Raw genomic sequence first — 26,572 nt, 5'->3', positions numbered from 1 at the left:
CACCACACATAAACAATTCAACTAGAATAACAAACACCTCCAATAGCCTTATAGATAACATTTTCTCAAATATGTCAGAAACTGACATAGAGGTGACAAACATAGATTTAGGATTGTCTGACCACAATGCTCTCACCATTGAAATCCCTTTAAGGTCGAAGGAAGATAAAGGTGTAAATAATATTTACAAAAGAAACTTCTCTGTGGACAGCTGTAATCAGTTCATAAGTATCTTAGAAAATGAAAATTGGTTAGATGTTATGAAACAGTCAAGTGCAGATGAGGCATATAGTGTATTTGCATCGATTTATATGATGAACTTTGAGATGTGTTTCCCAAAGAAACTGACCAGAATCAAGTCTACTGGATACGTAAAATCAAGTTCTTGGATGACTCTTGGAATTAAGAAATCATGTGAAAACATGAAAAAACTGAATTCAGAGTTGAGGGAGTGTACAAATATTGATTTTATAGAATATGTAAAGAGGTATAGGAAAATATACCGCAGAGTAATTGCAAATGCAAAGTTATTAAGTAATAATATGGGTACTCCTACTGTGACCTCCCTTGGATCTGATCTTAGTTTAGTTTTTTGATTAATATTTGGTGCTGTAATTTCAACCACCTGCATCCTCTTTTCCAGATAAGACTCAAACCACTTTTTTACCGGTCCTCTGATACCTATAGCTTCAACCTTTTTCAAAAGTATGCCGTGCTGAAGTGTATTAGGCCCCTTGCTGTTCCTCATTTACATTAATGATATTCAGGTGTCAGAGAGAAAAGCTAGAATCATGTTATTTGCTGATGATACTAGTTTAATAGTTAGTGATACGAAGCAGTCATTGCACAGTACTGTGAACCATGTTCTACAAGATATACAAAAATGGTTTAGTGCTAACAAGCTAACACTGAATGCAAAAAAAAACTAATTATGTGCAATATGGAAAAATAAGTGAACAGGACGACCTGAATCCCACCATGGAGGGCAAACAACTTGAAAGAGTACAGTGTGCAAAATTCTTGGGTATGCACATTGATGAGAAGATTAATTGGAAGGACCATGTGGTGAACTTAGCACTAAAACTAAATTCAGCATGTTTTGTGCTTAGAATAATTTCAAGAGTTTGTAGTAATGACTGTACCAGATTAGTATATTTTGGCTATTTTCAGTCCATTGCATCTTATGGGATAGTATTCTGAGGAAAAACAAATTGTCGTCTAAATGAAATTTTCAAATGACAAAAACGTGCTATTCGGATAATGACCCACAGCCCACCTCAAACACATTGTAGGCCCCTTTTTAAAGCATTGAAAATTTTAACAATTCCATCATTATACATTCTGAAATGTCTGTTGGTGATCATAAGAAATCAGGACAAAATGAAAGCCAATACAGACTTCCATAATTACGATACACGGCAATGTAAAGATCTCCACATACAAGCTGTAACAAGGACCCGAAGCCAGAAACATGTATGTAATCAAGGCATCAAGCTTTTTAATGCACTACCAAAACGTATCAAAGAGTTGGAAAATGAGGATAAATTTAAAACTGTTCTAAAGAACCACATGCTTGACAAATGCTATTACAGCATAAGCGAATATCTCTGCGCAACTGTATAAAATATATGTTTAAGTTAATGTGACAAATGAAATTACATCAGTGCATAATAAATTATGTTATAAAAACACTTATTAGTTGTATATTGTATTAAACATAAGATAAATTAATATGAATTCAGCACAGATACAAATTTTGTAAAGATATTATATAGTTGTTAAAATGTACCCTGACAAATCCTATATCACAAATGTGATCATTGGGATGATAATAAATAAATTTAAAAAAAATAAATAAACGTACTGCAAATTACGGTATAACATTATTTATGTTTTAACTAAGCAGGCAAGCTGAGACTTCAACGCTTTACTGCAGGTATCCTGTGTAGAACATTCAGTCTGAATGCTGAAACTTATTTCGTTGGCGCAATTTCGCATTTCTCGAGGTTACATAAAACACACGCGAAATGTTAATTTCTCCGCTTACACGGACTTGCACCCCCTCTAGTGGTGTTTTTCTGACACGTTTATTAAAAATAATTACATAAATTTTAGCAACTTTGGCGGTGCTACATACTGCTGTCATCACAACTGAGTGCCTTAAATCACGGCATTGCACTGATACTACCAGTACGTAACAGTTTGTCATTAAGTAAGCGGAATCACCAAGCCAGGCGCGCCATTAAGTGAAGTGTTGAAATCCTGGGAAACATCCGCTATTGACATCGCCCTCATAAGAGGAAACATAAAAGGGGACATAAGCCCACTTTGGAATGCAAACCACAAGAGAGAACCAAGAGAAGAGACTGCTCTCAAGGAGACTGGATCCAAGGAAAGTGGAAGAATACCACGACCAGATAGAACAAATTGAGTCCTTAATCGACAACTCAAAAGTAGAGGAGGCAGCACTTGAACTGGAGAAACTCTTAAAGCAAGCAACTACCCCCAGGAAAGTGAGAAGAGCTAAACCATGGTTCGATCAAGTGTTATCAGCAAAGAAAAGAAGTACTCCAAGCTTTACACCGACTAAAAACGGACACAGATAATCACTCACTACTACAAACATATGCTGAGAAAAGAAGATCCTACAAAACACTAACAAGGGAGAAGAGAATGGCACACAGAGAAGAAGAGGGAAGAAGAGTAGCTGAAGAAGCCAGGAGAGACCCATTCATTGCAATCCGCCCCCGAAAGCAGGCACAGTCACACTATATAAGCATGGAAGAATGAACGAGACATTTCAAAGACATTCTCAACAAGGATGGTAGAGAAGGAGCACAGTTAGCAAGTCAAGAGCTCACACCGCAAGAGATGGCAGCCTGGTCCCCACTCACTCCGAATGAGGTCCGAAACATCATTGAATCAACAAAAAGGAAGAAAGCAGCGGGACCGGACATGCTTTACAACGAATACCTTAAAGACACAGCCCATCTGCTAGCACCAACCTGGACAAAACTTTATAACAAATGCATTGAAACAGCAAAAATCCCAGGCCAGTGGAGAAAATCAATAGTAAGGGCAATGTACAAAGGGAGGGGTGACCCAAAGGACACAAACAAATACAGAGGAATAGCCTTGGAAAACAACCCTTTTAAGGTATTCACAAAACTACTCACAGGAAGAATAAGACACACTTTGGAAGACCACCTCCCAGAATCTCAATTCGGGTTCAGGGAAAAAAGATCCACTATCACAGCAGTGGAGCTGCTTTTAAAAAACATATGGGAAACCATCGATAAGAAGCAAAAATATTATGCTGTATTCATAGACTTCACAAAGGCCTTCGACCTCCTCGACCGATCATTAGTAAAAAGGATGCTCGACGAAACCCTGGGAAGAGACAGCGTCTGGACGAGGATTATAAACTCCATAAATGAATGGAATGAGATACGGATCTCGGACAACCTCGACCTGTCTGAACCAATAAGGCAAACAAAGGGAGTACTCCAAGGAGACCCACTAAGCCCGCTCCTGTTCATTCTGGCAGCAAAGGACATTATGGAAATCGCTCATGACGAAGATGTCGAAGCATATGCCTACGCGGACAACATCGTGATAGGCTCAAAAAACTTACAGAAACTACAGGAGACTATAGAAGACGTGGAAAAATGGTGCAGAAAACACAAGTTTGTAATCAACACCGACAAAACGGAAATGATGGTATTCAGACCAGGCGGGTACATCCCAAAAACGACAAGAATTGCACTACAAGGAAAGCAAATATCAATCACAAAAGATTACAAATATCTAGGGATAACACTCCAGCCGTCCGCAAAGTGCTTCACTAAACACACAACAGAGAAAGCGACACAGGCCATCAGAGCGATAAACGAAATAAGTTCCATCAGAACACTAAATCTAGACACAGCTATGGCACTCTTCAAATCAAAAATAATACCGATACTGGCTTATGGGATAGAAATCATATGGATACACCTAAATGAAAAGAACTTAGAAACATTGGAAAGAGTAAAAGCAACCTATATCAAAAGAGCATTAGGGGTAGCAAAAACCACAAGATCAAGATTAGTCTACCTTCTCGCCCGAGAATCTTTCTTCATCGAGGATCTAAGGTCAATGTTCTTACTTCCCAACACATCAGCATCGGAGAACCTACTAAGACCACTACTCAAGAAAAGAGAGGAAGTACCAACCGAATTCTATGGATCCGTGGCCATGATCGACCGCACTTGGACAGCAGCAAATTTTGAGATGAGACACGTACTTACAAGACTCGCAGTACACGGATTCCACCATGAAATTTGTGCAAATACAACATACCACGAACCGTCAAACCTTTGCTAGTGTACACTATGTGGTCAGTCTTGTGAGAGATACCATATAGAAATATGCAACAAGAGGACCAGATCAATTAGGGATTATGCATCAAATGATGATTTTTCCTTAAACGTAGAACAGATACATTTCCCAACTGTTTGCAATACTTATCTGTCACTTATTTCCCAACTGTTTGCAATAGTTATCTGTCACTTCAATTTAACAATTACCTTCAATCGATGGATAATTGCCCACGGGAATTAGCTGCAATTGACACTATGGTAGTATATTTTTGAGGAAGCACTGATAAAATCAGCAAATGTAACTCCTGAAACGAGGTACTGATTATGAGTGTGAGAATGAAAACAGATACTTGATTGCAGTTCTCTCAAGCACAGTAACAGACGAAACGGAATCCAAGGCACAGTTTTATAAAGAAACAGAAGAGCGAAAAACAAATTCGCACACAAATGCACGCTCGTACTGTCACTCGACTCCAGATGCTTCGAAGACAATTCAACAAAGAACAGGTGTTTGCGGCTGCTGCAACAATTAGGTTCAACGCATATCAAACCTGTCATAACATTATCGATAGCGACAGCGTACGATTCAGCAATCTGAATCTCGCATTTTCTATCTAGAAACAAAATAAGTTGTTGTTTTTAAGTCGCGAACTAGGTGACGGTATCTCGTAATTCTACGATCAATTGACACGACGAGAAAGACATTTCTTTGGAATAGAAGTCCTACCTTGGAACATCCCATTTTCATCTGTTACAGCACATCCAGAGAAGTTTATCATCTGTTCCACTAATATTAATGTCGCTTCCTGAACTTTGGAAGAGTTTGAATTTCAGTTGTCGTTGTGAGTTTTTCGGATAAAATTACTCCAGAAGGGTTTTTACTGTCAGCTACGAAGATTTCGGAGCAAGAGATGTGTTCCATTCATTGCAACGGTATACGTAAGTCATCTGTCACACATTTAAATTAATTTACTCTCACGAAATTTGAAAAAAAATTCAAACACTCCAGGGATAAGAAAATAGTTGGTTTTAGGTGTCGTAAATTAATTCACCCATTGCTGTATGCCACACTTTTAATGCGCTCGGAATTCTTGGTCGAAATTAAGTCAAATTGTTGAAATCAACGCGATGCAGTTAGGATACGTAGAAAATATTTTGTCGTCATTTAATAGGGCAGAACCATTAAGCGAAATTCAAAACACTCTTATTAAATCAGTATATTGAAACAGTACAAAGCAGGGATACATTAACGGTACAGTTAATTTATTTGAACAGTTTCAGCTACTGCATTATTTTTAGGTTTGGATGTTATATTTAAACTCTGAACCTTGCAAGTTCTCGTTGTTCACGTATCGGTAATAGTTTCCAATTTACTGGCGTCATCTACAATTATACTGTTATAATATACAGCGTTGCATGAGGAACAAAATGACGTAGCAACTTATTTTATCCACAGACACCTTTTTCTCGAAGTGAAGAAGTATGTATCACAAATACCGAACTAATAAGAAAGTATGGTTAACTTTACACAAATTTATGGCTTTTGTTATGAATGGTGCCAGCTTTTCGCTGATTTGTATAGAGAAGTGTGAGAAACTGTATCGTATTAATGAGGGAACGCTCACGACGGTAGTTATACTGTGGAATTACACTAGTGACTAGACTCTCGGATAATCCGGCCCTCGATAGTCCGGCCTCTCAGTAATCCGACGCACATCCAAAAACACGTGCACAATGAATTATCGTGTGCAACAATACTTAGTTACACAATGCTTTATATACTGTATTTGAAATTGTAGCTTTCTTTACAGTTAGGAAACATGTCTTCTAAAAGGAAACACGTTACGCTAGACCTCAAGCAGAAACTCGAAATTTTAGATAAGTTAAATCGAGGTTCTTCGCAGAAAGCCATTGCTGCTGAGTTCAATGTTGGACGAGCAACTATTTATGACATCAAAAAAAAAAAAAAAAAAAGAAGATGTTATTCGATAGTACTCAACACAAATGGAGAGTGAGTTGGGGAAAACGGAGGGTTATACGAAAGAGTTAGAAAGTAGAACTGGATGTAGCTGCTTATAGATGGTTCATACAACAATACAGTAAAGGCCAAAACGACTTGGTATGCGGCAGATCGTCGGGGGGGCCTCAGCTTGTAAACAAAGTCCGGAAGATAATAGAGGAAGAAGATTTAACTGCTGATGCCTTGTATAATGCTGACGAAACGGGACTCTTTTACAAGATGCTTCCTTCAAAAACATTAGCTGCCAAGAACGAGAATGAAGCTCATGGTTACAGGCAACAGAAACGGCGCGTAACATTAATGACGTGTTGTAATGCAAATGGGAGTCATAAACTACCTCTTATGGTGACTGGAAAATCCCAACATCCACGTTGTTTTCAACATACTGACATAAATATTCAGTGTAGTATTGCGCTCAGAAGAAAGCGTGGATGGACAGACAAATAGTCTCTCGGTGGTTCCATGAAACGTTTGCACCAGCAGTGAGAAAAGAGCTAAAGAAGAAAAAGTTTCCACTGAAAGCTATCCTTATAATTGACATCTCTCCCAGTCATCCTTCAGATGTTTCTCTCAAGTGCGATGGTATACATGTACAAGCACTCTTTCTCCCTCCCATTGTGACAGCCCTAATTCAGCCCATGGAACAGGGAATTATGGAATCAATTAAACGTCATTATCGACATTCACTTCTCGTCTCCTTGCTGAACGAAGGGGAAAACGTCTCTATCGAGACTATGCTGAAGGCGTGGAAAGCAATTAACGTATGTGATGTTTTCCAAGCAGCCGAAGCATAGGATAAAGTGGAGAGCGCTGCCACAATGAAGAGCTGGAGAAAATTATGGCTATCCATTGATGCCGAATTGGATCCAGTAGTGGCAGCGATGAGCCAGTCAATACGGAATTATCAACTACTTTGTGCATTGACATGTTCCACAACCTTCCAGGAGGAGAAGAAATTGATGATGAAGATGTTATGAATGAGGTAAACTGTGATACAGACCAAACTTTAAGAGATGGAGTTCTCACACTGCTGGTGCTGAAGCTGCCGAGGTCGTCCTGGAGAACATTATGCAACAAGCAGATACATGCAGTACTGATGTAATCTTGTAAGCGGTTGCGTGATAAAATATGTCACCATCGCGGATCATCATTGCGACAGTTAAAAATTAGTTTTATAGTGAGTGATATGACTGTATAGTCCTCTATGTTTTAAAATTGTATCCTTCGGTTTAATAAAGTAGAGTACACTATATCCCCTATGTTTTCAAAATAAATAAAAAACAAAATAAATGAATAAAATAAATTTCAGACATTCAATAATCTGGTACTTCCGCTAATCCTGCATCCATTTGTGCCAGGAATGGCCGGATTAGCGAGAGTCTAGTGTACTGTCATATGGGTATGCAGCTGTTTCAAGGGCGGAAATGGGGCTGCGTGGGTGGGAACTGGAACTATGACACCGCCGCATTCCTGTCCTTTAGGGTTTAAGTCTTAGTATGCTCTTGATCACTGCTACGTTCTTGACCTTTGGGTGTTCAAGAGTGAGTGTTTGTTACGAGCAGTGAGCCGTTTTTGGAAGACCTTTGTACTCTTTTCCGTATTCAATCCCATTTGACGCAACTTAACTGCCACGAAATCAATGCTAGACTGTAACAGACTTGGATAGATGATCAGTAACAGTAATAACTAAGCAGTGGAATGACAACAATTTTAGACACACTGATATTTTAGTGCACGTGACGCAGTACGGAAGAGCACGTCCGATCGCATCCGCTACAGGTCTCAGCTTCGACTCCTCTTTTAGAAAACGTAATCAAATGCTTCCACAAGCGAGAAAATATCTAGACTTATTTATTTACTCATTTGTTCTTAGATTCCATGGGCCATCTGAGCCCATAATACTTGGTCATGAAACGAGTCTGTACATAACTCACGTAATGATGAGAAATAGTTTGAAATAAAAACTACAAGAGAAGAAAAGATTTGCGTAATACGAGGTCTGTTCAAAAAATTCCGGAACATTCGTAATTTCATGCCAATGGTGCGCTGGAGCGAAATGCGGTTGAGGTCCCTGCCCACAATTCTGTTTAATGTGAAACTGCCGGAAGTTTCATTATTGCAAGTCTTTCAGTTATTGTTCAGTACTGTATTGAGTAGAACGCTGTGTCGCACAGTTTGCGAATTTCGAGATGGCAGGGTTAGAGCAGAAACGCGTCTGCATTGCATTTTGCATGAAACTCAAGAAAACTTTTACTATAGACACAGTAAATGATGCAGAAGCCTACGGTGATGAGTGCTTTCTCTCGGTGTTACGAATGGCCACACGGTTTAAAAATGGTCGGGCGGAAATTGTAGATGGCCCTCGTTCAGGACGCCTTTCGACGTCTACCGACGATGCTCAATGTCAAGAACGTCAACGAAATTGTGCGTAGAAATCGAAGCGAGACTGCAGTAGAATGTAACATTTCAGTCATGAAATCCTGACACAGCAGCTTGGAATGCATCGTGTTGCCGCCAAGTTCGTCCCATGGGTCATGAGTCAAGATCAGAAATATGTTCGCCTCGCAATCTGTGAAGAGCTTTTGGATCACGCAAATGAGAACCAGATGTTCTTTAAGAGAATCGTAGTTGGTGATGAGACGTGAATCTACGGTTATGGTGTTGAGATCAAGGTTCAGTCTCCACAATGGGTCGGAAAAGGTTCTCCAAGACCAAAAAAGGCTCGTCAGGTCAGGTCAAATGTCAAAGCCATGCTGATAGTTTCCTTTGACTTTGGAGGAGTAGCTCATCATGAATTCGTGCCACAGGGGGCAATTGTTAATTGATGGAACTATTGAGACGTTTTGCGACGCCTCCAAGAAAATGCGAGAAAGAAACGACCTGAAATCTGGCGAGACAGTTCATGGCTTTTGTATCACAATAACGCACCCGCACTTTCTTCCCCGTTGGTGCGGTACTATTGCACAGAAAACAAAATCACTGTGCTGCCTTTTTCTCCTTACTCTCCAGATTTTTTATTTCCTAAGTTGAAAACCCCGTTGAAAGGACGAAGATTTGCAACGATAGACGAGGTAAAGGAAAACTCGAAGGACGGAGCTTCGCGCCATCCAGCAAGAGGCGTGCCATGACTGCTTCCGGAAGTAGAAACGCCAAAGACTTCTTCCGGAGTGGAAACGGCATTGGGAGTGGTGTATCAGTTGTGGAGGAGAGTATTACGAAGAAACCAAACACAATGAGTAAAAGGTAGGCGTAGAAAAAATTTGTGGGCACAGTTCCAGATTTGTTTGAATAGATCTCGCACTTGCATATGAATAACACAATACTATGAACGAATTTTGGTTACTGTAATTCTTTTATAGAATAAACGGAATATGTTGTACAAGGCAGTCTCACTCTGTTTTACTGATGGAAGTATTATCCCAGTTTTCGTGTCGAGTATTCGAGTGATGATTGCAGTTCCTTTTAAATAAGTGCCATGCATAAACCTGCGCAAGTGGGAGCACCCGTCCGTCCCACTTCCCCCATCTGTGATTTGGCGTAGGCCTACATCATTTTTATTCATTACGGAATTCTCATACATTTCTAGAAACGATTTCCAGTGATCCCGCTAAACATCTCGTTTAGCCAATTGTAACATTACATGGCTGATCGTAGTAACATAGTATTATGGCTTTAGAATTGCTATGTAAAATGGCAGTTTTAGAGTCCTCCTCCCCACCATCACTCATTAATACCTCTCTGGATAAATGTCGACGGACAGCCATGGTTCAGTAAATAGAAATACCAGAATTAGAAGAGCAAGACGCTTGAATAACGTCCCACAAATGGTTAACGAACTGACCCCACAGATCATTCTGATTATCCTTTACTGGACTGAGAATTTTCTTTGTGAATGCGCGCAGTTGACCCAGAATATGATACAGTACTAATCTAATTTCTAAAAGTTATGGCTACGTGAAAAAAATAATAAATTGCACTGTGATTCGGAAACCACGTTGAATTGTAATTTCCTCACCAACTGGAGGAAGGAAAAATTCATACCACTTTGAGTAGGGCATGTATCTAATTAGGCAATGTGATTTTCAAACCCCTATGCCTTACAATCTCATAGCTACTGAAGAGAAATAAAGTTGCAGCTGATATATCTAGCTATGCTTTTGAATTCTTTTTCCTATTGCTTAGTAAAATACACTAACGAAATTAGCCTATTCTGTAACAAATTCCATATACTGCAAGCCGGAAGTAAAAAGTGATCTAGCATTTTTGATAGATTTACTAACCATTTTGCACTATTTGAATTGCCCAAAAATTTATTCGAAGTTACAGAATTTCTACGCATATCCGACCGTAACTTCGGGATCTCAAGGTCAGTACCCAGTGAAATTATTTGAAAATTTCCTTGTACGCTATTCGAAGTGTGGAACGGTATTCTGTCTGTCGATCTTGCCGTAAATGCCTTCTCGTTCATATTGTTCAAAATGCTGGTCGCCGGCATAGCAGGACCACATTTGAAAGGCAAAAAGAAATAGTAGACTTTAACAATCCGTAGAGACGATGTCATTAGAGACAGACCTCGAGCTCGGATTGGAGAACGACAGGAAGACAACCGGACGTTTTCTTCTCAATGGAACCGTATGGGCATTTGTCTTAAGTGATTAGGGAAAGCACGAAGAACATAAATCTACATGGCCGCACGGTGGTTTGAATTACGGTCCTGCTGAAAGCGAGTATGAGCGATGGACTACTTGGCTCGGTGGCCTTATTCGAATGCTTTGGGCAAGTACTGAGTGCGACAAGTTTCGATCGAGCATAAATTTGTGTTATCCGAAGTGTACACTTCTCCGAAACAGATGCGAATTCATGTAGACAGATTTTTAGGCTTACTATATAAGCTTTTTCTTATGTTCTGACGGTGACGGTAAAATATTGACTGTAACGGGAAGCGCTCCTATGCCCAGTTGGACATATAATATGTTTGAGTGTTCTATGAGATAGGCAACACAGTAATAAAAGCTAATACAAATAATTGTACATTCATAGGGACGTGACTTACCCTCATAGATGATTGGGATCTGGTTGCGGTAGTAGACCAGTGCAGGGAGGCTCCCGAGGTTGTATTCTTCAGCGAGGCTCTCGTCGGCTATCTTGACGAACCCGATGCCCAGCTGGTCGGCTTCGTCGTCGATGTTCTCCAGCTCCAAAAGCGCCTTGGCGCACTTTCTGCACTCGGGCCTGTCTGCGGGTCATTCGGCAGTCTCTCTTAATTCAGCATACTACTCGCTAGCCGCCAGCAGCTCTCATCGTTTTGTTAGTGCTCTCACAGTGCTTACTTTTTACCCATTGTTGAAAAGCATTCTTTGTCAACATCGCGTCAACAACTGTTACATAATCTTTTCTTTTCTTTTTTTTATATCTCGGTTCTTTTATTCAAAGGTGAACCGTAATCAAACTGCTTTTTCTTCCACTAATGTTTCATCCTAAAATATGAAATTTTTCTACAAAAAACCGACGGAGGAATTTATTAACATGGTAGCTCGTTTCGCGTGATGCTCCTGGATACTGATGAATGTGTGTGGAAATAGTTCCTAAACACGTTACCTACTCAGCTGAATTTAAATGTTTCCTTCTGAAGGAAAGGCACACGGCAAAGAATTCTCAAGTCTCAAGTGGTGTTTCAGGTTTCGCCAAGTTAGTCTGATATATAAAAAACTGCCGTTGCCTGCTTGAGTTTAGGATGGTAGTATCTGACTTTTGTGCTGAAATTATGTCGCCAGTCAATTGCAACATTGCCTACCGAAGTTGCAGAGCGATCATTTGGTATAACTTCTGTTTTTGCCAGAAACAAAGCAGTTCACGCGATTTATTTGTCAACAATATTGCGCCGGTGCGAGATAGGAACCTTGATTAGAATTGATCTCGAAAATACGGAAATATAATATTAAAGGTTGTTTCACAAAACAATACTTGTTCATATGAGTAAATGTGAAGAAGATAATTATTTATGTTGAAACCTAGGCAGACAATTCTGTGTTCTCAGTCGGAAATAAGAGAGCTTTTCGAATTTACCTCACATAACAAGAAGACAGATATGCAAGAGACTTTTAGTAAGCACTATTCTGCGATGAAAGCAGCTGACGACTTAAATAACAATACGGCAACAGCTGCGTGTGGCAACTGTGCCAAAACATTGGAAACCTGTGCCTCAAAAAGCATGCACTCCAAAGTGCGTCTAGTACACGCTACTACATCAGCAGCTTGGCACCACATGTGTTACATTACGCATCTATCTGAGCCTAACCACCACTATGTTTTTTCTTAATAAGTAATAAATAGATATGGCACTTGTACGTAATGTAAAGCCTGAGTAGTTGTACCATTAAATGATAGTGTTCAGGTCGCTATATGCATGTGGGCTTGTTGCTCTTTTACTTTGTATACAAAATGAATCAAATAAGACGTTCTCAAGTAAAATTTTGTTATATGGAATGCTTTAACATATTTCAAAATCAAAGATACAATTTTTTCCGAAAGAACTGTATAGAACATGTATGAAAATATAAATATATTTTGATATTTGCATTACAAGTTACTTTCGATAGAAAGTATTTTTTCATAATTATAATAAAGTTTCTGCGTAAGACAGTCATACAGTAATTATTATACTTAATGCTGCTAAGTCTCAATTGTGTTAATTTATCCCGACTAATTTTTTTTTTTTTTTTCATTTCAAACATATGATGTTTGTGTTTTGATTGTAAGTAACATAAAGAAAGAAGAAATGCCTGAAAAGCGAAACATGAACGCATGTTATTCCACAAAGCATTGAGCACAGATTTTGTAGGTATTAACAGCAGTAAAATAAAAAACAAAATAAAAAGAAGCAGAAAATAAAATAAAGAAGATTCCATGGTATAGTTAAACAGGCGTGTAAAACAAAGGTGATAGGCTTTCAGTCTGGAAGCGTGACGTGAAAATCGAGGATGCACTGCCAACCTTTAAAGAGGAATAAAAAGCTGTGGGCAGTAATTTAGTTGACCTGGCTATTGTGACAGCAGAATGTTTCGTAGTATTCCCTACCAATGTAAGTTTGGCTCCATCGACCGTTTGAAATATTCCAGCCACATGACATTAATGTCTTGTATTGAATAACATTGTAAGCAGTCATTTGTACATTACATGTGTACATATGTGTGTTTTAGACATAAGAGTCCATGAATTCATTTATGAAAATAAACAATATTCTATCGGTTATCTTCTGTCATAATTACCGAAAAGGATGTGATAGATAAAGAAGTACAAACGTCTGCCGCACAATTCATAATCCAGTATTCATTCAAGATACGCATGGTCAATGAAAGCGTATAACGAAAAGATACAGCCAGACATTAATTTTGACTTCTCCAATATAATTATAGGATTCAGATATGGCATGTAGGACTGCAGAATAGGTCTGATTTTGTTTCGCAGACCTCCAACTGATTTCTTGGAATGCCCTTGTTTTCTGTCGAGTTTATGGGAAATGTTACTTTCTGAACAAAACAAGAAGCAATCCTTTTTTTTTATTATTCTTAATCATTTCTGCCCACAACAGCGACAGGTCGTTAAGTAGTTAGCTGTAAGCGTCCATACAATGGCACGTAATACTTACTGGACCCCGTGGTAGGACAAGTCTTCGCGTCAGGACCTATCGGTACAACAGACAGACAAAACATTGAAATTGAACACATTGGGGTCAAACTGAACTTGGAACATCCACAGCAGACACATGCCATTTCAATTACATATAGTTTTCTCGGTAAATGGGATGAAACGTTTGAGCCTACTGCAAACGTACTTTGTCTTATAAGTACAATAACTTTTGTAAATCAGAAGTTAATCATATGCCGTAATGAGCCTTAGTACCACCTCAGCTGCTTTAGAGTTAATCTAAGAAACAAAGACAGTGTCTGAGTATATCGTTTGTGGTGCCTAGACAAAGTTGATGCCTGGATCTACCAGGTTTGTTTTCAGTCTGGCGTTTAGGTGTTATTTTATTTTACGATCAACGATTTGGCTTTCGAACAACGTAGTCCCAGAAGGGCCAAAGCTTATGTTATCACATTTTAAAAGTTTCAGTACATTTTTAAAAGTCTGTGTCTGCTGGGATTCCATTTAATACACACAAAAGGAATATATTCACACAAATACTATACATAAAAACTACACATATATTCGGAAGTAGAGGAAAATATAAAAAAAGTATTTCAGTAATAAACACACAATTCTTAATTTGACAATTGGTTTAGTAGTTGTTAAACACAATTACACGATATATCACAAAACAGAGGCACAACATAGCTTCCAAAATTTCCTGATTTCCAAAAACATAGGAAATATATTAGTCAGAGAGGCACTGCACTTCTGTGAAAACTCAGAATCCAATGCCGAATAACGAACCATTATTGTACTTTAGCTTCACTCTCAGTCGGATTATCGGCTACGATTAATGTTTTATTAGCAGTTTTTGACAGTCATACTTTGAAATATATACAGTTTTATCTAGAAAAATATAATTTTTGCACAGCTTATTTCAGCAACCAGAGTACACTCGGGTTTGCATCAGCGATGGTAGTAACTTTGGCGGCTCCCAATGCAAGTGTGAGGCCGCGGAATCATAGTGTTGCATACTGACGTTCGCAAGGTTAAAAAAAAAAAAGAAAACTTTTGAACTGTTCAATTATTATTTTTAGTATTTGCCATAGGGCAATAGATCAAGCAGTGGCCGGTCGACATTGCAGTATACTGAAAGCATGATTGCCGAATTAGGCTATTATTCTTTTTTTTATCTTAAACGAATAATGCGGAATTCCAACGAGTGTGGGGCTCTAAAACCAAGTAAATCTTATCTGCAGGATAAGCCTACCGCCTGGCTTCACTACTGACATAATTTCTCTTCTGAGTTGTCTTTTTGTGACTTTTATTAATGGTATGACAACAATGGGATTACTAGAAGGTTTGTGGTCTGTGTGATACAAGGACTTAAATAGGTAGCGTGCTGCCCACAGAACAAAGGAAAATGGGTACTGATTCCAAAATACAGACCTCCAATAGGCAGAATGTAATTTTCTTCTGGCGATCCACAGCAATTCTCTTCCAGTGTCTAACGTAAATCTGCCTCATCTGGGTGTACTGACTAGTATCTTACTATAATTTATAACAAACAAACACCCTTCTTATTTGCAAATTTAAAGACAAATATTTTTTAGTTATTAATTAAGTTTTATTTCGAGTCACCTCTCGAGTAAACTCTACAGGCACTACATCGTTACAAACTGCAGTACTTTAATTCAGTCACGAATCTTTACAAAGGTAACAAAGCGATATTTTTGCTCTGTTTAGTAACAATATTTAATAGAAAATTCAGTAACGTGAGGAACAAACATGTCCAAAAATCTTATTTTGCCTACGATGAGAACTACTAGGATATATGGCTTAGCCTTCGAGTACTATACACGGTGCAGCATAATTAGGAGCGGAAACCGACATGTGTGAAGTTATACGACAAATGGAGCGAAAACATTCCAATAAACTCGGGTCCGCAAGTGAACCATTTGCGAGCTAAATGCGAATATTTGGTTACGAGGTGATAGTGGCTTCAGTGTAAAATATTGCCCCAGTTAGTAAAAACGTATTTGAAATGTAAACTTTTCGACTAAATCCCCACGCAATTGGGCTCAAATTTCACGGGCACGTTTTGTTGCTCCTGTAAGACGATATCTAGCGCATCGTGGTTTAAGATGGATAGTTCCGGGATAATCTGTACCCTGGCCTAAAAAATTTCCTGACGTGAGTCCTCTGAATTTTTCCTTCTGAAAAAGATCGAAAGTGACATGTATAGTACACCCACTGATCAAGTTGAAGAACTGGAGCTTGTCAATTTACGAGATTATCCGGGTGTCTTGTCAAGATTTACGAGTAGAATACAGTATTGCACCCAAATCGAGGACGACACATAGAACATCTCCTTCAACGGTGTGCAGTAAATTGTAGCATATAACGTGTTGAATTAGTTTTGCATTTCGTGTTAAGGTAGGCAGTGGGTGAAAGTCGAGCCCAACTAGATGAGGATTTAACCAAAAAGATTACATTCCAAACATTGTTGTACTATCTAGGACAATAATTTCATACTGAAGTCAGTAGCGAGTCGTAACGACAAAGTACAGTTATGGACATGAAATGTATACACAGTGACGAGTATGAACTACGTACCTCCAGCTGTATTAATGGAATGACGACAATGATAATTTGTGCTGGAACAGGACTCGAATCAGGAATTACCGCTTTACGCGAGTGGTCGGTTATCTGAACATAACTCACGGTCAGACCCAAACTTCTATATGTCGTCGTTCATGTAACACACCCGTACATCCCATTAATGTTATTCCCGCAGAGAGGTGACATTTTATTTGTAGGTCAGAGGCCCGGTATCGACCCATAAATACGAAACTGCACTGCTTGTGTTTTTAAGAAATGTGATGCAGAGTTCCTCTGGACAACCATGCATACATGTCCGAAGGTCTTCTTCACAAGACAGGCACTGATGTTTCGTGATTACAGCTATAAAGCAAACGGTTTCTTTGTGAATTTATATTTATTAGAAAGCTTTTGCTTCTATTATATATTTTCACTCGTGTCAGTTTTCGCTATTAATTACGCTACATCCTACGCAAATATCTATCTTTGATCTGTAGGTTAATGTGCGGTAGCGAACAGAATATATATTATACAGACTCCCTGCCCCGCATTTTGTATTTGGTAAAACATTTGAGGGGTAGTTCTTCTATGCAGAAAATACTCAGACTCACATACTTACAGAATAATACGGCCACATATTCGGTGTCCTGAACGATTTTTTCGAGTATGCGAGCGTTTACTTCCTCGATGCGATCGGGAAGGTCCATGGCTTCCAGGCTCGTAAGGAAGTCCAGAACATTCTCCTCGTCCATCAGGTCCCCTGTTAAAGTAGAATGGAATATTGTATTAGGTGACGGTTTTCACATTTAATATCCATTATTTTCTCAGGTAGCAACACACACGTACATGCAACTACATCCATGCTCATCATTTCTACATTTACATCAGTATTCCACAAGCCAACTAACGGTGTGTAGCGGAGGGCACCTCTGGCACGTGGGTGGAATGATTATTTAAGCCTCTAATTTCTCGAATTTTCTCGTCGTAGTCGTTTCGCGAGATGTATGTGGAAGGAAGTAATATGTTGTCCGATTCTTCCTGGAAAGTACTCTCTCGAAATTTCAGTAGTAAACCTATCCATGATGCAAAACGCTTCTCTTATAGCGTCTGCCAGTGGAGTTTGTTGACCATTTCTGCAACGCTCTCCCACAGACTAAACGACACTGTAACGAAACGCGCCGCTTTTCGTTGGATCTTCTCTAACTCTTCTATCAGTTCTTCATTGTAAGGGCCCCAGACTGATGAACAGACTCAAGAAACGGCCAAACAAGCGCCTAGTAAGCCACTTCTTTCGTGGATGAGTAACATTTTACATTCTTCCTATGAATCTCGGTCTGACATCTGCTTTTAGTACTATTTGTTTTGTTTGGTCATTCCACTTAAGGTCGCTCTGGATAGTTACTCCTACATATTTTACGTTACATACTATTTCCAGCAGTTTGTCATCAATAGTGTAGTTGTACAGTAGTTGATTTCTTTTGCTATATATGCACAATTTGTTAAATTTATTTTAATTCGTGGTCAGCAGCCAGAGTCTACAGCATCCATCGATACTCTGTAGGTCGTTTTGCAAATCGATAGTGTCTTGTGGTGTTGCTGTTTTCTTATAGACAACCGCATGATCTACGAACAGTCTTAAAGAGCTTCTGATGCTTTCTGCTAGATCATTTGAAAATACTGTAAACAGTGATGGTACTCTCACACTTCCTCAGAGTACTCCGGAAATTATCTTCACATCTATCGATTTTTTCCGTTAAAGAGCAACGCGTTGTTTCCTGTCTACAAGGAATTCTTGAATCCAGTCGCAAATCTGGTAAGCTTGTATTTTTTTTCACTAACAGCAGTGCGGGACGGTATCGAATGCCTTCCGGAAGTCAAGGAAAGCACCGTCAACCAAAGAGCCGTTGTCTACACCACTATGGATCTCATGGAGCAACAGAGAGGGTTGATTTCGGAAGATCTATGTTTGCGGAACCCATGTTGATTTTTATAGAGGAGATTTTCGTTTTCGAGAAGCGCGGTAATTCTTGAACTTAAAAACATGTTCCGTAATTGTGAAAGAGATTGACGTCAGTGGTATAGGCCTATAATTATGTGCATCTGTCCTACGGCCCTTCTTGAAAGCGGAAATGACCTGCGCTCTTTTCCAGTCGCTAGGTACCGTCGTTGCTCCAGTGAACTACGATAAACTGCTGCTAGAAGGGGAGCAAGTTATTTCGCGTAAGTTCCTCTCTCCCTTTTTTTTATCTTGCTCCCTACCTCGTTATAAGTACGATCTCTCTCTCTCTCACACACACACACACCGGATTAATTCCAATAAATTCAAATGCCATGTATATGTATTCACGTAAATTATGGAGTGAAGATGAGCGACACAAGTGGAACAGTTGAGGGCTTGTGCAATGACACACAATACGCGAACGAAATATGTAACGTTAGTTAAAATTTTAGCTATAACTACACAATATTATCCAGTATGGGAGCTACGAAGACTGAACAGGGGTTCTGAAAAAAAGAAATAGTGATTTGTTCCTAACATGCTTATCAGTATTCAAATTGACGAAGTCGTGATGTACTGCAAAATGACCAATGGAAGATTTATATTTATTTAAGTGACGGAAAAGCGATCATGAAACGGTTTGTTATAACGTGGTAAATGGTTATTTTAGTGTCCGACAGCGATTCGGATTCCGTGGCGATTTGGAGGAAAAGTCAGAGATACTCAGGCTTCGCAGTAAGGTCGCAGCTCGCGCCCAAGGAGGGCATGTCACGTAGGCCCGACCTACCATGGTCTCGTACTTAAACCTCATTATTTCTCGCTATTCTCTGAAGCCATTGGTTTTAGCCATTGACAGTACCCTGATTGATCTTGCCTGTGTTTACATTTTCCGTTCGGACTGCTCCCTGGACTGTTTTGCGGACGTTTAAGATGACTTTCGCTACTCTCTGGACTTTGCTTCCGGTTAGCCATTCTCTTAGTGAAGTCTGTCATCGTTCGACAGCTGCGCTGTTAGCGCGGCGGATTGCTAAGCGAAGGGGCCCGGCTTAGATTCCCGGTTGGGATGGACTTTTTCTCAGCTCGGGGACTGAGTGTTGTATTGTCCTTACGCTCATATCGTCATAATTAACACTACACTGCTGAGATGGGTGAATGGGCTTGGCCCGAAAGCCAATAAATTTGAAAAAAAAAGAAAAATCCTCCGTCATCGATGATAAGAACCGGATGTTTGTTTCACCGGTCTCCGCGACAACCCTTTTGGGTATGATCACAACCTGTGGTCTATGTACCTACACGTATTAGTGGAATAGAAAAGTTACAGAAGGCGAAAAGTTCTTCAAGAAACGCAAGAGAGTATTTGTATTTGGTCGAATAGCTAGTCACTAAAAACTTACTTAAAAGATGAACTTGGGAAATTTAGTTTAAATCCGGCAAACGCCGAACAACTACGGCTAAATTTCAAAGACATCATAAGCTGTAGCTTAAATAAATATGTACCAAGTAATGTAATTAAAGATGACAAAGACACGCCGTAATGTATTCGGAGAAAGTTGCGAAAACACAGCCCACATCACTTTCCTTAAAAAGAGAATGCAGGAAAGCTGACAGATAAGGGAGTGGAGATTCATGCATCCTAAATATGGGCTGAACGTGGAATTTACTATTCTTACCACAATATGATCACGGCGAAAATATTCGTCAGAAAGTCCTAGGAAATTCTGGTCATGTGTAAAACTAATGAACGAATCCAAACCTCCCGTCCAGTTTGTCGTAAATCAGTCTAGTGTTGAAACTAAAAACAAAAGAAAGAGGCAGAAATATTAAACTGTGCGTTTAAAAATGTATTCCAGCAAGAAGGTTCAAGAAATCACAAATGCGCTACTAAGATCATAAGTAATCGGTAGAGCCCATACGAAAGCACTGGAGCCCACACAACAGGGATTTTGCATCATTACCAGTGTAAAAAAGCTGCTAAATGGTACTGAGTGCTCGCAGTTACACGTGCAGGTCATTTTCTGAGAACAGTATGAGAACAAATTGCTAGATTGTTATAACGTTTTATGTTCACTAGTGTCGTATTTCGTTGTCTTTACTAACCACTTTATGCTTACATCACACCTGTTGCTCCAGTTAAATACGAATTTTTGCTAATGTCGCAAGTCCTGTGGACAATTATTATGACTATGACAGCTGTAAAATTAGAAAATGTCACCACCAGAAGAACACGTAGTTAACGTGTCAGTCAGTTTTATGTACATGAAAATCACCTTAAAATGTAGGCCTTTACGTTTAACAGTAGCATTCAAGGACGCATATTGCTCGCCCTTCAACATAAATCGACGGTAAATAGCCTACGATAAAATTATGGCTTCTAACTGGCAATTGGTGTAAGTTAATTCCAATTAAGCCAAATGTTGATAAATTTGCCATACATATAGATAAGCGAGGTTGGACAGTCTCATTTTCAAGGTCGGCAACTGGAGCTTATTTACGGAACAAAAGCAAGAAATATAGGTTTTAGTCCATCACCTTATTTACGTTTATTAACAAAATGGTTCAAATGGCTCTGAGCACTATGGGACTTAACATCTGTGGTCATCAGTCCCCTAGAACTTAGAACTACTTAAACCTAACTAACCTAACGACATCACACACATCCATGCCCGAGGCAGGATTCGAACCTGCGACCGTAGCAGTCGCGCGGTTCCGGACTGAGCGCCTAGAACCGCTAGACCACCGCGGCCGGCGTTTATTAACAGATACAAGCGTGAACGAACAATAATTTATTTAACTGTGTACGGGAAAGACCACAAAAGGCAAACTGAGTTTGGAAAATATGAGTTATTAGAGTCGACAAAAGCTGCGGCTCACAGCAAGGGAAAGCTGCGTCGTGACTCAAACTCTCCGCCTTACCATTTGGTTCAGACAGTGGATTTTAGAGAGAGAAATAAACACCACGGTGTACACTGCGCTTGTTACTCATCGCGCATATTCCTGGGCCTGGGAGGGATAGATACACCGGACACTGCCAAATTCACGTCGCTGTAAGAAATCGTGTTAATTAAATCAATATGCGATGTTACCCATCCACTGTCACCTCTCGCTTGCGTGCGGAATCCCAGTTAACATGGTTTGCGGCAGCACATTCTCGTGTCGGTGAATCGCTCACGTTTCAGTCGAACGAGCTGGGCTTTGTCAGGGTAGAGGCATGCAGTCGTCGCTGTGAACCATTCTGCGCTGCCCGCTCCATATCTCCGTGTGGCAGGGAAACTGCCGGGTGCCGTTGAATAGAGGGACCTGAATAGAAATCACCGTGGCGTGTTGCTGTTGTGTCGTTTACTGTTGGAGAGAACTGATACAAACTGGCTCTAATAGCTGCAGCACGTGTCAGTTGACAAAGGGGAACGAATATCACTTTTAATTCCGCAATGGACTTTTATTTACAATCATCAAGCTGTGGTGGTCTAACGTCCTTCGTACGCCGCAGTGAGTAACTGTTCAACTCAGTTTATCAGTCGTTGTTTCATTCAAGCTGTTTCTGTGCATTGAGTAGCTATTCTCGTTATCCGTGATGTCCCAAGCAACAGTTCATTGTTAGGTGTGGATCACACGCTTGGTCAGGAGAATGGCATGAACAGCTTACACATAGATTTACACTTTGTCTACTGAAACAAGTACTAGTTTCGAACATGGTTGTATTTTATTTTTTGCCAATTTAAAACGCGTTATGAAAAAAAAATCTTCTCATTTTGCTGACGAATTCACAACAATCAACATAAAGGAACGGTGTTTCCTTTGCACAAGCACCTGTTAGAAGCTGCAGAACAACGCAAGTAACAGACTGCATAAAACATGACCGTCAGGCTGAGGTAACTACAAGGCCTTTATTGTCAGTTAAGCATAGCAGTCAGTCAGAGCAAAACCAGTAAATTCACGATTCTTTTAAGAATGGAATTCCAATGTCCGAAACAGCTTCAAACTTCTGTTACTTTACAAATGTGTTAATTGTTTGACGTTAAGCGTGTATGTCAGAAAATGTTTGAAACGATTTTTGGAAGTTTGATCCAAGTTGTCTGTTGGAAGTCGCTGAGCCATTATCAAACATTGGATAAGCATAATCTGAGTAATTTACGCATCGTTTTAGGCAAAAGTAGGATTTTCCCGCGGCTCAATATTTATGACGTCAAATCTCATGAACCATGTATCGTACAATGATATAATTTTGCATATACGCTCAATGTTATGAGTGGACCCTGTTTACGAAATGTGTTGCGAATACAATTTGTAGTACAGAATAAATAAATTAAAACGTCATGCCTGATGTGGCAGTTTTATTACATGAACGGCGAAAATGTAGTTGGCGGTAAATTGTTTTCCTTTCATTATTTTATAGAGATGTCAGCGAACTAACTGGATGTGTTACGTGTGGTGTAAGTCACTAAGAGCTCTCAGCCTCAGATACTGGATGAATATAGTCAGCGAATTTGGGCACTGTGAGTTATGCTGCTACAAGACATATACACAATTTATAGCTGTCATACTTGTCTTACTGTGTTGAATCTGATTATACCTCTTAATTAGTAGATTATGAAAACATATTAAATTTTTAAATTTGGTCAATAACGTATATTACCATATCAAGACAAGACGTTGTTACCAAAAGTATCGAAAAGTTGTTGACTGATTTACTTCAGGTTTCTGCACGATTGGTGGAGTAAACAATCGGACGGGCATAGTCTATATATTTTTAACGTATATATTATATAAATGGTCAGGGATATATATATATATATATATATATATATATATATATATATATATATATGTGTGTGTGTGTGTGTGTGTGTGTGTGTGTGTGTGTTAAATGTATACATTACATAAAGGGGAATAGTCAGCAAAAATCTCGAAAAGTTCGTGATCGATTTACATCAAATTTTTACACAATACTCTAACCTTCGGACAGGAGTAGGACATATATGGAGGGTTTCAGAGGGAACGTTTAGGAAACGATTGACAAGAACAGGGGAAAGGAATACTGTAGAAGAAGAGTGGGTAGCTATGAGAGGTGAATTAGTGAAGGCAGGAAGTAAAAAGACGAGGGCTAGCAGAAATCTTTGGATAACACAAGAGATATTCAGTTTAATCGATGAAAGGAGAAAATTAAAAAATGCAGTAAATGAAGTAGATAAAAGGAAATAAAAACGTCTAAAAACTGAGATGGACAGGAAGTGCTAACCAGGAAAGGCTAGTGGACAAATGTAAGGATGTAGAAGCATATGCCACTAGGGGTAAGGTAGATACTGCGTACAGGAAAATTAAAGAGACCTTTGGAGAAATGACAACCATCTGTATCAATATCAAGAGCTCAGATGGAAAACCAGTCCTAAGCAAAGAAGGGAAAGCAGAAATGTGGAAGGAGTATATCGAGGGTGTATACAAGGGAGATGTACTTGAGGACAATATTATGGAAATGGAAGAGGACGTAGAGGAAGATGAGAAGCGAGACATGATGCTGCGTGAAGAATTTGACATAGCGTTGGAAGACTTAAGTTAAAACAAGGCCCCGGGAGTAGACAACATTGCATTGGAACTACTGTTAGCTTTGGGAGAGCCATCCATGACAAAACACTCCCATATGGTGAGCAAGATGTAGCAGAAAGGTGAAATATTCTCAGACTTCAAGAAGAATGTAATAATTTCAATTCCAAAGAAAGCAGGTGCTGACAGGTGTGAAAATTACCGAACTATCAGTCTGATAAGTCACGGTTGCAAAATACTAACACGAATTCTTTACAGACGAATGGAAAAACTGGTAGAAGCCGACCTCGGGGAATATCAGTTTGGATTCCGTAGAAATGTTGGAACACGTGAGGCAATACCGACCCTACGACTTATCTTAGAAAATAGATTTGTTGTTGTTGTTGTTGTAGTCTTCAGTCGTGAGACTGGTTTGATGCAGCTCTCCATGCTACTCTTTCCTGTGCAAGCCTCTTCATCTCCCAGTACCTGCTGCAGCCTACATCCTTCTGAATCTGCTTAGTGTATTATCTCTTGGTCTCCCTCTACGATTTTTACCCTCCATGCTGCCTTCCAGTACTAAATTGGTGATCCCTTGATGCCTCAGAACATGTCCTACCTACCGATCCCTTCTTCTAGTCAAGTTGTGATACAAACTCCTCTTCTCCCCAATTCTATTCAATACCGCCGCATTAGTTATGTGATCTACCTATCTAATCTTCAGCATTCTTCTGTAGCACCACATTTCGAAAGCTTCTATTCTCTTCTTGTCTAAACTATTTATCGTCCATGTTTCACTTCCATACATGGCTGCACTCCATACAAATACTTTCAGAAACGACTTCCTGACACTTAAATCAATACTCGATGTTAAAAAATTTCTCTTGTTCAGAAACGCTTTCCTTGCCATTGCCAGTCAACATTTTATATCCTCTCTACTCCGACAATCATCACTTATTTTGCTTCCCAAATAGTAAAACTCCTTTACTACTGTAAGTGTCTCATGTCCTAATCTAATTCCCGCAGCATCACCCGACTTAATTCGACTACATTCCATTATTCTCGTTTTGCTTTTGTTGATGTTCATCTTATACCCTCCTTTCAAGACACTGTCCATTCCATTCAACTGCTCTTCCAAGTGATTTGCTGTCTCTGATAGAATTACGATGTCATCGGCGAATCTCCAAGTTTTTATTTCTTCCCCATGGATTTTAATACCTACTCCGAACTTTTCTTTGGTTTCCTTTACTACTTGCTCAATATACAGATTGAATAGCATCGGGGATAGGCTACAACCCTGTCTCACTCCCTTCCCAATGACTACTTCCCTTTCATGTCCCTCGACTCTTATAACTGCCTTTGGTTTCTGTACAAATTGTAAATAGCCTTTCGCTCCCTGTATTTTACCCCTGCCACCTTCAGAATTTGAAAGAGAGTATTCCAGTCAACATTGTCAAAAGCTTTCTCTAAGTCAACAAATGGTAGAAACGTAGGTTTGCCTTTCCTTAATCTTTCTTCTAAGATAAGTCGTAGGGTCAGTATTGCCTCTCGTGTTCCAACATTTCTACGGAATCCAAACTGATCTTCCCCGAGGTCGGCTTCTACTAGTTTTTCCATTCGTCTGTAAACAATTCGCGTTAGTATTTTGCAGCTGTGACTTATTAAACTGATAGTTCGGTAATTTTCTCATCTGTCAACACCTGCTTTCTTTGGGATTGGAATTATTATATTCTTCTTGAAGTCTGAGGGTATTTCGCCTGTCTCATACATCTTGCTCACCAGATGGTAGAGTTTTGTCAGGACTGGCTCTCCCAAGGCTGTCAGTAGTTCTAATGGAATGTTGTCTACTCCCGGGGCCTTGTTTCGACTAAGGTCTTTCAGTGCTCTGTCAAACTCTTCACGCAGTATCGTATCTCCCATGTCATCTTCATCTACCTCCTCTTCCATTTCCATAATATTGTCCTCAAGAACATCGCCCCTGTATAGAACCTCTATATACTCCTTCCACCTTTCTGATTTCCCTACTTTGCTTAGAACTGGGTTTCCATCTGAGCTCTTGATATTCATGCAAGTAGTTCTCTTTTCTCCAAAGGTCTCTTTAATTTTCCTGTAGGCTGTATCTATCTTACCCCTCATCAGATAAGCCTCTACATCCTTACATTTGTCCTCTAGCCATCCCTGCTTAGCGATTTTGCACTTCCTGTCGATCTCATTTTTGAGACGTTTGTATTCCTTTTTGCCTGCTTCACTTGCTGCATTTTTATATTTTCCCCTTTCATCAATTAAATTCAGTATCTTTTCTGTACCCAAGGATTTCTACTAGCCCTCGTCTTTTTACCTACTTGATCCTCTGCTGCCGTCACTATTTCATTCCTCAAAGCTACCCATTCTTCTTCTACTGTATTTCTTTCCCCCATTCCTGTCAATTGTTCCCTTATGCTC

At 39.5% G+C, this 26,572-nt stretch overlaps 1 protein-coding gene across 3 annotated transcripts in view; it reads right to left on the bottom strand.

The window, feature by feature from the left end:
* Nucleotides 1–26,572, bottom strand: part of LOC126482333 (uncharacterized) — a 488,737-nt gene that overhangs the window by 319,413 nt on the left and 142,752 nt on the right. For 2 of the 3 annotated variants that reach the window (XM_050106394.1, XM_050106396.1), the window contains exons 3-5: nucleotides 17,234–17,374; nucleotides 14,030–14,065; nucleotides 11,435–11,617 (exon numbers count right to left, since the gene is read on the bottom strand). In XM_050106394.1, the coding sequence (XP_049962351.1) occupies nucleotides 11,435–11,617; nucleotides 14,030–14,065; nucleotides 17,234–17,374 (360 nt within the window). The remainder of the gene's footprint in view (nucleotides 1–11,434; nucleotides 11,618–14,029; nucleotides 14,066–17,233; nucleotides 17,375–26,572) is intronic. The other variant, XM_050106395.1, reaches the window with a different exon arrangement.

Source organism: Schistocerca serialis, chromosome 5 (genome assembly GCF_023864345.2).
Source record: "Schistocerca serialis cubense isolate TAMUIC-IGC-003099 chromosome 5, iqSchSeri2.2, whole genome shotgun sequence".
NCBI lineage: Eukaryota > Metazoa > Arthropoda > Insecta > Orthoptera > Acrididae > Schistocerca > Schistocerca serialis.
The sequence above is the reverse complement of the archived record's forward strand: the minus strand, read 5'-3'. Positions and strand labels throughout refer to the sequence as shown.